General features: G+C 49.5%; 1 protein-coding gene across 1 annotated transcript; it reads right to left on the bottom strand.

Annotated features, from left to right (window-relative positions):
• Nucleotides 1-8,995: 8,995 nt before the first annotated feature.
• On the bottom strand, nt 8,996-11,053 carry LOC124655597 (cationic amino acid transporter 1-like). Its single transcript, XM_047194465.1, has 2 exons — nt 10,648-11,053; nt 8,996-10,374 (listed from the first exon to the last, which is right to left on the bottom strand). The coding sequence occupies exons 1-2, from the start codon at nt 11,051-11,053 to the stop codon at nt 8,996-8,998; spliced, it is 1,785 nt and encodes a 594-aa protein (XP_047050421.1).
• Nucleotides 11,054-11,770: the final 717 nt, after the last annotated feature.

The following is an 11,770-nucleotide window of genomic DNA, read 5'->3' as shown; positions in this document are numbered from 1 at the left end:
GCATCGGCTGTGGAGTCCTCCCGAAGCTGATGGCATCGGCTGACAGTTATATTGGCGGCCTCTGAAAGAGAGACGTATCAGTAATCAATGAAGAAACATCAAGAAAGAAGCGGAATATCATGAGGATTTTTACCCAATAAATTCTTGACGGATTCACGGAGGACACCTTCCTTCTCATCGATTGCAGCTGCCGCTGCACGCCTGGCATCCTGATCATCCTTCATCTGACGCTTCAGCCTCTTCATTTCTTCCTTCAACAAGGCGTTCTCATTCTTGGCATCGGTAGCAAGCCTGTTGGCCTCAACTACCTGATCAGCCGAAGATTTGACGGCCTTCCGAAGTTGGGAGTTTTCGGCCTCAAGACGAGTGAATTGTTCAGCAAAATCCGCCACATCGTCGACTGTAGCGTAAATCGGCTGCAGCCAGAAAAAATCAAGAGGAGTCAGACGATAGAAACTCGGCAAAGCCAGATAGACTAAGTACTCACATGATCACGGCCAGCCGACGGGGTGGGAGCATCATCAGGAGGAATAACTCTCGATACTGGGACCTTCTCCACACCCGTTCGTGAAGGAGGTGTTGACTTGGCAGGAGAAGGATTTGGTTCCTTAGCCGATGCTGCTCTCTTAGAGGCTAGCTTGGCCCTCTTCGCGAGAGGAACATCGTCATCATCAGAGCTACTTAAGTACAGTGCACAGTTAGCATGCAGGATGACAGGAAATAAATTAACAAGAAAAAGAGTATAGATGCTCACAGGTCCAGATCATCTTCGTCCACGAAGAAACTTGTTGAACTCTTCTTAGCAGGAGGAGGCAAAGCAGCTTCATCGACATCATTATCTCCTCCTCTAGGACTTGATTCAGCCGATGTGACAAGGTCATCATGTACCTGCTTACGATGCCTGCTCCTGAGGAAGGCGTCATCTTCGGCAGCTTCCTCTTCTTGGACATCGCTGTCCTCAAGAACGTGCTGAACGTCCTCGGTTCCCTCAGAATCATCGTCGTCATCCTCCGGCACCACGCCGCTCTCGGGTGAGGGAGGATAACATTGGGCAACAAGTGGGAGCCTGTAGAAGGAGAGAAACTTGTAAGGCACAGACAGGAAAAGAAATAATAACAGAAAACGAGGAGCGGTAAGGTTACCTCGGACGGGAGGTGTTTGAGATCATAAGGAGGACGGGCCGATGTCAAAACAATGTTGTCCTTCGTACTAAGGCATGTTAGGCGACGAACTTCGTCTCGAAGCTCATCTGCCGATAGGTCGGCAGAGTTGATCCTTGACTTGTCGCTTTCGCCAGTATAAAGCCACAACTGGTGAGGCCGGGACATCATCGGCTGCACTCGACGTTGTAGGAACACTGAAACTACTTCAGTGCCGCACATCGTCAGGGCTCCTGTATTCTTCAAAGTGACTATCTGCTCAAATAGTTCATCGGCTGTCGCCTTTTCTTCGGGAGAAAGGGCATTTTGCCAAGACTTCTTCTTGTGAGCTACCAAGACGTCATCAAAAAGAGGGAGATTCGAACACCGCCCAGGAACAACGGGATCTCGCAGGTAGAACCACTTGTTGCGCCAGCCTTGGACGGATTCCTTCATCGGATAGTCGAAGTAGTCGACCTCCTTCCTGACGACGAAGCCGACGCCACCGACGACGGGGGGCCATTACTGTCGTTGTGACGCTTCACATAGAAGATCTTCCTCCAAAGGCCCCAGTGAGGCTCAATGCCGAGGAAGGCCTCGCAGACGGTAATAAAAATGGAAAGGTGGAGGATGGAATTTGGGGTCAGCTGCCAGAGCTGAATCCCATAGAAGAAAAGGAGGGAGCGAAGAAACTCGTGGGCCGGAAGAGAGAGGCCACGAAACAGGAAAGCAACGAACATGACAGTGAAGCCCTTCGGGGGCTTTGGGTGAGAAACCGAACCTGGGAGACGAATGTCATCCTCAGATGCGGAGATGAAGCCGAGAGCGCGAAGTCTGCTGATGTCGCGGTTGGAAATGGCGGAGGCGCTCCAATCGCGGCTAACTTTGCCCGCCTCCGAGGTACTGCCGCTCTTCTTCTTGCCCATGGTGAATGGAGCTTCTGGTGAAGAGGCAGAGGAACAGGGAGGCTTGAGGGAGAAGATGAGCAGTAAACGGGGTAAAAGATAAAAAGAGAAGAGGCCCCCTATTTATCCTGTAAGAATTCATGTTCAATCGTGGCCATAACTCCACAAAGCATCGTGGGGAGTGGAGCGGATCTGACCGTACACGTGGCGCTTGAAGAAGGAGTGGAACCGGCGGCCCATTATTCCCACGTCGTGCGAAAATCGAGGAGACGCCTCGATCGCCACGCGTGCATTGGTCAAGCCCTAAAAACTTCCCGCGCAGAGCTAGGGTGGGCCCGTCAGGTCAAGTCCTGTCAATCGGCCCACAGCAGTTACATGTCAATAGTGACGTCATAAAAAAAACCCTTGAAGCGTTCGAAGGAAAAATGAAAAGTTATCGGATGAAGGACTTGAGTCTACGCCCGGCTGCAGACATCCGCACCTAGACTCGGGGGCTACTCCCATCGGGAGCGCTGACGCGCACCCGATAAAATGAAGACTCGACAGAATGAACAGTCGAAGGTAGAAGGTTTGAGTCTGCACTCGGTTACAAGCGCTTGCACCCAGACTCGGGGGCTACTCCCATCGGGAGCGCAGCGTGCACCCGATAGAAGTTTTTTGCACTCCAGGATCATGCCCGGGGACTTGATTCTGTGTAGGGTAACGTTGTTTTGCCATCGGCAGTTAACCAAACAACAGTTGGGCACGTTACTCATTATCCTTTGCATAAAGAAAATATATCGGATGGCCTATGAAGACCTGTGGAAAACATCGACAGAGGAGAATATTCGAGTGGTACAACTTGAGTCTACGCACGGACTGCGAGCATCCGTACCTAGACTCGGGGGCTACTCCCATCGGGAGCGCTGACGCGCACCCGATAAAATGAAGATAGAGCAGATTCAAGATGAACAAGGACATTGAAGGAGAAGAACATCAGGAGATGACATGCTTTAGTCTCTACCCGAACTATCTTCGGCTAGACACTCGGGGGCTACTGACGTGGGCACTACCCTTCGGGTAACTTACATTACCCTATCATGTATTGACTAATTGGAGGCCCATGAAGACACCTGAAGGCGAGATGGGCCACTAGGACGGCGCACCAGAAGGTTCCTTGACGGGCAAGACAAGGAAGCGATCGAACAAGGAAAGATCGGATCTAAAACTACTGTAAACCTAGTCGTACTCGGTGAGACCTCTTGAGACCTAGCCTCCTATATAAAGGCCAGGAGAGGGGCTGCCGAGGGACACAACCAGTCTTAGCAATCTTAGCCAACAAAAGCTTAGAGCTAGGTCACCTTAGCAATAGCCATCTCGACGAGATCTCAGCCGAACTATTCAGCACCCCATTGTAACCCATTATCATCATAATCAAGAACAGACAGGCATGACGTAAGGGTTTTACCTCATCGAGGGCCCCGAACCTGGGTAAATCGCTCTCCCCGCTTGTCTGTGAACCGATGTCTCGTGTCAGCTTGCAGGATTCCATCAACCCTAAGCCCCTATTGGAGGGCATTGCCGAGGAGTACCCTCGACACCCTAGATGTGTGCATAGTTAGAATATGCATTTGAATACAAATACACACATCCTAGAGATATAACTCCCCCTAGATTCTACAAACCAAGCACATATGCAAAAAGGATATTTGACATGTCTATATAGCACATGCACACTATGGAGGCAACATATGACAATAAAAGGAGTTTTGGGTGAATGTGTCATATCTTTGCCTTGAGAAAACCCAAACTTCCAATAATAATGCCTCCATAGAAATGGTGTAGCAAAGTAGGCTACCACTAATAGGTCTTATTACAAACCGGGAGATCCACGAATAGAGTAGCAAAGTAGAAAGCATACAAATAAAGTTTCTCAAATAACTAGGGATAAAAAGTGATGCCAAGGCCGAAAAGACCAAAATTAAGCACCAAGCCCTTGGCATCCCCATGCAAATACCCGTCCTAATAGAGCAACTTCTCGCCCTTTGGCATCGGGACACCAAAAAGGGAGAGGAAGCATGCTAGCGCCCCAAGGAGATCACTCGTCATCCTCGTCCTCGTCTTCCTCCTCCTCGTCCTCCTCGTCGCCCTCGTCTTCATCATCTCCATACATGTGCTCATCCTCCTCTTCCTCCTCATCTTCGTCTCCATCTTCAGCTAGGCCCTTGCCATGAGGTGGTGGAGAGGGGCGCATGATGCGCTCGGGAATGGACTCCTCGGAGCTCGACCACGTGTGCTTGGGCTTCCACTCTTCGGGTGGGGTGATGTTGTTCTCGGAGCCATCGGACATGGTAAGACCCATGTGAACCATCATAGCCTTTTGGCGTTGACGAATCTTCTTGTTGTCGACCTTGGCCTTGTACATCTTGTCTTGGAGGTCTTCCTTGAAGCAAAAAAGAATTCTTGAGGCGAGCGGTGAGTTTGGCGAAGAGGCCTTTGGTCTTGACGGAGTTGGGAACAAAGTCGGAGTCGTCACTATCGGCCTCCTCCTCCTCCTTGTCCTTCGGAGGATTCTTGCCATACCTTGGTATAGAGTGATTCTTGACGGCGGGGCTGCGCTCACGGTGAAGGGTGATTGGTGAGCATTGATCGAGGAGGTCTCCACGGTTATCTCGCTCCCACTTGAGGAAAATGAGCCTCATGATGTACGGTGTGTATTGGGGAAGCTTGCGGAGGAAGGCACAATCTTGCATATCATGCCATATGTAGTCCATGACGTCCAATTGCTTGCCGCGGCCCTTGTTCTCTTGAGTTTGCACAAGGAGGTTCACAAGGAAAAGCGTGCACTTCATCGTGGTTGGTGTGCTTGGGGTTGACGGTGTTGCGGTAGATGCGGTTCATGATGTCATAGGTTGGAAGGAGGTCATAGGCACTTCCGCAAAGTGCACGCCCGGGGAGGTAGAGTTTGACCATCTTATCCTTGCTCATTGGCTTGTGTTGGAGATGAATCCGGAAGAAGTTGATATCATTTTCGAGGAGACGATAACCAATGCCATGTGAAAACTCCTCCCATGTGGCCTCCATCACATGCTCCTTAGTCATCCACTTGAGGGAGCGGACACCAAATTCATCTTCAAGGAACACAACGGTTGCATAGAATTGGCAAATCACCTCCTTGGAGTAGTTGTGTGTGAAGGTCATCAAGGGGATAAGTCCTCGCTCCTCGCATATCTCAAGAGCCTCACCGAAGTACTCGAGCTTAGAGCGGAGCTTGTCCATAGAGATAAAGAATTGGGGGCAACAATTGAACTCCTTTGCCCCATAGATCTCATTGTAAATCCTCTCTTGATTTGGATGGTAGAAGTAGTCGTTGGGGCACAGCCGTTGATTCTTTGGCACCAAGTACGGGTTGATCCTCCGTATATCCCAGAATTGGGCCTTGGTAAGTCCACTCATAGGCTTTTAGGGACCCGAGGTGGTCCTCTTGTTGGCTGCAGCTGCCCTTTGACGCTTCGTAGTCCTTGACGAAACAATGTCCTCTTCCTCTTGCTCCCTATGACGACGAGGAACGGGAGGCTTGACCTAGGCGCCACCACGGGGCTTGGATGAACATGTGAACAACATAGGTTGTAGAGGTAATAGGGGTTAAGTGCACAAGCCTCAGAGTTGTAGCGCAAAAAGGACACTAACAACCATAAAAAGTGAAACTGCACTGGGTGGAGGGGTTAGAGTCCACCGGAAGATATTTCGGCAACGGTTCTCCCTCTCCGATCACCGCCGGTGGCGGCCTGTTGACTCTTTGTTTATGTGTTTTTTTATCTCCGCCACCGTCTCCTTGAGAAAACAATATGGGTCATATATATAGGGGTTTTTAGGTCAAACGAAGTCCGTGGGTGCAAGATTGAGGCTGACCGGACGGTCAAGGGGAAACTAGCCCAAGTGGCGCGCCCTAGGAGCGTGGGCGCGCCACTGGGCCTAGTTCCCAGCCCCTTGACCTCATGGTGTCCCATTTTAGCTCATTTTGTTTGTCTCGAAATTTTCGTAGCGTGGCCCCTGACCTTTCCTTTTTTCGAGTGCTTTAGCTCATGGAAAGTAAAAAATATTAAGAGAAGGTGTTTTCTGGAAGATAGAGTTAAAACCGGAGGAGAGGGGATTGTTTTGAAAATCCCTAAAAACAATATGAAACATGGAAATAACATTATATAAGATGCAAATATGTGGTAATATGTATCAATAAACTACAAAGTTAATATATGAATTTTACATGCATCATGCCCCAAGATTTAACCATCTTTTGTTTGCATTCGACTCATTGGTGCTTATTAAAGATAAGGGTGCCATGTCCCTGCAAAAAGTACTACAACTTTATGAGGTGTGTTCATGGCAAACCATCAACTATGAAAACTTGACAAGCCATTAGTGATATTTAGTGCGAACACAAAGGAAATAATCTGGAATCATGGTCTAATCGAATTGAAAATTAGAACAGAGGCAAGAACAGAGAAGTAGCTCGGTTTGCCAGTGTGTGTGGGAAGATCTAGAGCAAAAACTTTTGAGTATTTAAAGGACATAGTGTGGAAGGAGAGGATGCTATCAAAGGCAGGGAAGCATATTTTGATCAAAGCATGTGCACACGCAATACCAACTTTTGCAATGTCATGTTTTGACTCACCAACACTTTGTGATGAGATGAGTATGGTGATATGTCGGTACTGGTGGGCACAACAAGATAAAGAAAATAAAGTACACTGGTTGAGTTGGGACACACTTTCGAAGCCAAAGTGTGAAGGCAGACTAGGGTTTCACGGCCTATATGGTTTTAGTTTGGCCATGCTAGCTCGACAAGGATGGCAGGTGCTCACGAACCCAGAATCCTTGTGTGTGCACGTATCTTGAAGGCGATATTTTCCAAGCACCTCCATTTTGGAGGCCACTCCGATTGGGGGGATTTCATATTCTTGGAGAAGTATCCTCAAAGGCATAAATGTGTTGAAGGAGGGGACATATTTAGATAATTGGTGATGGTACAACTATCAATATATGGATGATTGGTTGTCGAGGGATGGAAGACGGCGGCCTGTTATACCCCGTGGCTAATGCTTACTCACAAAAGTAAGTGAACTATTAGATCCTCAGACGGGATAGTGGGATGAGAGGCTAGTCCGTGACACGTTCTAGGAAATGGACATACAAATTATTTTGGCAATCCCAATGCGTGATGATTTTGAAGATTTCCCCGCATGATATCATGATAAAGGACACAAATGCCGCCTAGAAGGGGGTGAATAGGAGATTTAAAACGTTTACGAGATAGGCTTGACAAACATGGAATAAAACTAGCGTTTACTTTGTCAAGCCCAAAACATATATACTATGGTTCACCTATGTGCACCAACAACTTATGATAAGCAAGAAAAGCAAGTATGTCATAGCAAGATATGTAACTTCAAGCACGAATACTATCACATAGTAAAGTGTATACGTAAAGAGCTCGTGTATAGATATAACCAAAGCATGCAAGGGTGATGATTTATCTCAAAGTTCACACTCTTGCGAGTGCCAGGTGTGGTAGCTCAGTGCTCCCGAGCGCCACAGGAGGCCTCACCTTGAGGTGTGCTTGCATCATGCACACCAATGCCACAAAGGCGTCACCCCAAGATGTGGTAGCACACCACACAACGAACGCCACAAAGTTCTCGCCTTATTCTCCGATGACCCTCGCCACAAAGGTCTAATTCACAGTTCCACTAAATGGTTCCCTTCTAGGCGGAAACCAGGCCTTGCACAAAGCTTGGGGCACACATCCACGAGTTAATTGGAGTCTCCCAAGAAATTGCTACAAAGGCCCCAAAACCGTCTAGGGTTCCAAGAACCCAAGAGTAACAAGCTCTTCACTTTCACTTCCACGAATCTTAGTGGAAAGATCAAACCGATGCACCAAATGCAATGGTAAATCTTTCACTCCCAAATTTAACAAAAACTACAAACGTTATTGGACAAATAAGAGAGGAAGAACAAATAGGAAATCCACAAAGGGGAACTAATAGCTAGACCTAAGATTAACCCTAATGTACAAAGAAGATAATTGGCTACCTCTCCCATGACAAAGGCCCCAGGCGGAGAAACCTCTAGACGACTCTCAAGGGAGAGAGAGGAGGAGCGGTGTGGAAATGTTTAGGTTTGTTTAGATTGTGCCAAAACTTCTCCTCTTTGAACTGGAAATATAAATTGCACTTCCGACCGCAATGAAGTAACAAAATAGGAAAATACATGTTGCTTCATAGAAGCTATTCTTCGGAAACATAAGTGAAACCAATTGATCAAACCAACTATAGTACCTCACATATATTATTAATGACCAGAGTCTTCTCTTATACACCCTACAAATGTCTATATCACATTTTTCTAGATACAAATGTATCTACTTATATGCGTCTAGATACATCTACTTATAGATAAAGTTGCGACACTTATTTTGGAACGGAAGTGGTATTAACCAATTATGAATATCGTGGAGTGCATGGTGGTTGAAAAAAATGTCAAATTTCGACCATTAGATGGATGAGTCCTTCATGTGCCTTATATGAAACCCGTGTAACACAGAAGTTTATTATTGCTCAAGATATTGATTTTTAAGAACCAAAATAAGTTTCCTTTTTGCGGGATACAAAAGTGTTCTTTTGTTTATGGAGAGTTGCAAAACATTTATACTTGTAGCCTTTCCCTAAATCTTTTGACTGTTTATCTTGCATTGCTAATGCAAATAAGCAAATGATGCTAGAAAAAACTCATTATATTAGCGTGAGTAGGCTGCATGCAAGGATTTTGCTAATCTCAAAGTAAACACAACAAAGTGGACGCACCGAACAAACACTACCCTCGTTATATCTGGTACATGAACTAATTCCACACATAACAGAATGAATTTATATATATAGATAGACTAGTCTAGCTAACGATTTCTTCCATGGTTTAATTTCCGGCTTCGGCGGTGACGTTCTTGCGACCGCCTTCCTCCACCTTTGCAACGGCGGCCTCGGCAGCGAGCGCCTTGGCGGTGTCATAAGAGGCGTGGAGGCCGACGAAGAAGTAGTACGCGAGCAGCGCCGCCGTCCATATCGTGAACCTCATGAACGACTTGCCGTCGATGGACCCGAGCAGGAAGATGTTGATGAAGATGGACGCCGAAGGCAGCCACGGCACCAGCGGCACGCCCCACTTCTCCGGCACCCTCGCCTTGGGCACCGCTAGCTGCAGGTACAGCGTCGCCGCGAACCACGCCAGCACCGTCACCGCATAGACAACCCACCCGCCGCCCGCCGCAAGGCCCCAGTATGAAGCCGTCGCGATCGACGAGACGAGGATCACGACGAGGCAAGAGACTAGTTTGGTGCGGTTGGAGTTGGTGGTCTCGCCGGTGACGTAGTAGCGGCGGACGAGCAGCGCGACGGCGACGAGCATGAAGATGAAGAGCGTGGAGATGGATAGCAGGTTGGAGAGGATGCCGAGATCGGTGAAGAAGGCGATGCAGGCCGTGGCACTGAGCATGGCGACGGTGGCGCGCACGGGCGTGCCCCAGCGCGGCGAGACCACAGCGAGGCACGGCGGCGCCATGTGCGCCCGCGCGATGTGGGTGAGGTACCTGGCCTGGCCCACGGAGTTGACGAGCAGCACGGTGGTCATCCCCTTGAGCGCGCCGAAGGCGACGATGTACTTGGCCCAGTCCATGCCGACGGCCGTGAACGCCACGGAGAAGGGCGCGTCGGCGTCGATGTCCTGGTACGGCTGCATGAGGCAGAGCGTGACGGCGAGAATGCAGTACACCACAGTTGTCACCGCCATGGCGCTGACGAGCCCGATGGGGATGTCCTTTGCGGGGTTCTTGGTCTCCTCGGCCATGGTGCTGACGGCGTCGAAGCCGATGTAGGCGAAGAAGAGCACCGCGGAGGCGGCGAAGATGCCGTGAGCGCCGAAGGGCGCGAAGTCGTCGGTGAGGTTGGAGAGCTTCGCCTTGGAGAGGCCGGCGCCGATGATGAAGATGATGACGGCGAAGTGGACGATGGAGAGCACGTAGTTGAAGCGGGAGGAGCCCTTGGTGCTGATCACGGCGAAGATGCAGATGAGCGTGATGACCACGACGGCGATCGGGTCGAGCCGTGAGTAGTCCTCGGCGAGGGAGGTGGCGTGGATGCGGAAGTCGTTCGGGTGGTGGTTCAGGAGCGTCGCGAAGTAGGACGTCCAGGCCCGAGCCACGGCGGCGCCGCCGATGCAGTACTCGAGCAGGATGTTGCCGGCCGCGACGAACGCCATGAAGTCGCCCAGCTCCACACGTAGGTACGCGAACGAACCACCTGTGCAGACGTACCATGCAAAAAAACAAGTCATACAAAAATCCCAGATTGTACATTTTTTAGCTAATCCAAATATTAACGATGTCAAAGATGTGTGGATCGATCACAACAAACCTGTAACAAACTTCCTTAAATTTCTCTACGACTGAACAAACTCCTAACAACAACTCTACCCGAGATTTTGCATAAAAAAGAGTTGAAGAAACAAAGATTTTCAAGGTGATCAATGCATGGAGAATTGGAGATCGATCGATGGATGGAGCAGTGAGTCACCTGCGACGGGGATCTCGATGGCGAACTCGGTGTAACAGAACACCGACAGCATGGCCGAGACACCAGACACGGCGTACGAGAGCACCACGGCCGGCCCGGCCGCCTCCTTGGCCTCCTGCCCCGTGAGCACGAAGATGCCGGCCCCGATCACCGCGCCGACGCCGAACCACGCCAAGTCCCACCAGTTGAGCTCGCGGCGCATCTCGGCGCCGCTGCGGCCGCGCAGGTCGTGCACCTCCACGTCGGCGTGGGACCGCGCCGTGAGCCGGTCCTTGAGCCTCGGCCCGGTCTCCAGCAGCGCGCGCCCGTACGCGCCCCAGCTCGCGAAGGACGGCTCCGGGAACACGTCGCCGCCGCAGCACCCGCGCCGGCGCACGCCGACGTCCGCCACCTCGCCGAGCGCCATGGGCTGTAGGTTGCGGGGTATCTTGACCGGGATCGAAAATGCAGATGCGATCGTTCGGGTTGAGTGTATATATAGAGGTGGAGGAATCCCAGGGTTAGTTTGTTTGCATCGAATGGAATCAGGGTGAGTTCGTTAGAGCTCAACAGCTCTGCAACTGTCGAATCTCGTCTTCTTGGGCCAGGCCAGCTTACTATGAAAGAAGGCCGCGAGGGGGATGCCGGGCTGTACCTACTAACATCTGTTTCCCTATTCATCCTCAAAAAAAATTCTGTTTTCCTATTCTAAAAAAAAATCTGTTTCCCTACAAGATTCTAAAAAACCATTCTGTTTCCCTAAAAAGGAGCATATTTTCAGTTTTCTACCTGTTATATCAAAATTGCACTGTGTAATTTCATTTCAGAAAAGATTGCACATTTTTAAAAGCTTTTTCTTAGTGAAAAATCATGCTGTCGTCAAATCTTGCTTAGCAATTGTTGAATCTTACTTGATAGAAAGAAGAGGGTACTATTATAGGTTCCTCGGGTTAGAAGTAAAACTTTTAGTCAGCTTAGAAATTGACACGTATTTTGATGGATCGTGGATGCGGTGGACGGAGCAAGACCCTAATAATGACAACACCCCTTGGTTTATGAGTGGTGTTCGCGGAAACTCAAAATGGAGGCCGAGCTACTCCCGTGTTGTTCACCTATACATACGTTAAAGCATTGCAGGTGGAAT

Source organism: Lolium rigidum, chromosome 5 (assembly GCF_022539505.1).
Source record: "Lolium rigidum isolate FL_2022 chromosome 5, APGP_CSIRO_Lrig_0.1, whole genome shotgun sequence".
NCBI lineage: Eukaryota > Viridiplantae > Streptophyta > Magnoliopsida > Poales > Poaceae > Lolium > Lolium rigidum.
The sequence above is the reverse complement of the archived record's forward strand: the minus strand, read 5'-3'. Positions and strand labels throughout refer to the sequence as shown.

Excerpts from the sequence above, each read along its gene's own strand:
- LOC124655597 (XM_047194465.1), bottom strand. The coding sequence starts at position 11,053 with ATGGCGCTCGGCGAGGTGGCGGACGTCGGCGTGCGCCGGCGCGGGTGC. Across the intron at positions 10,375-10,647 it reads CATCGAGATCCCCGTCGCAG|GTGGTTCGTTCGCGTACCTA; the intron begins GTGACTCACTGC and ends ACGTCTGCACAG.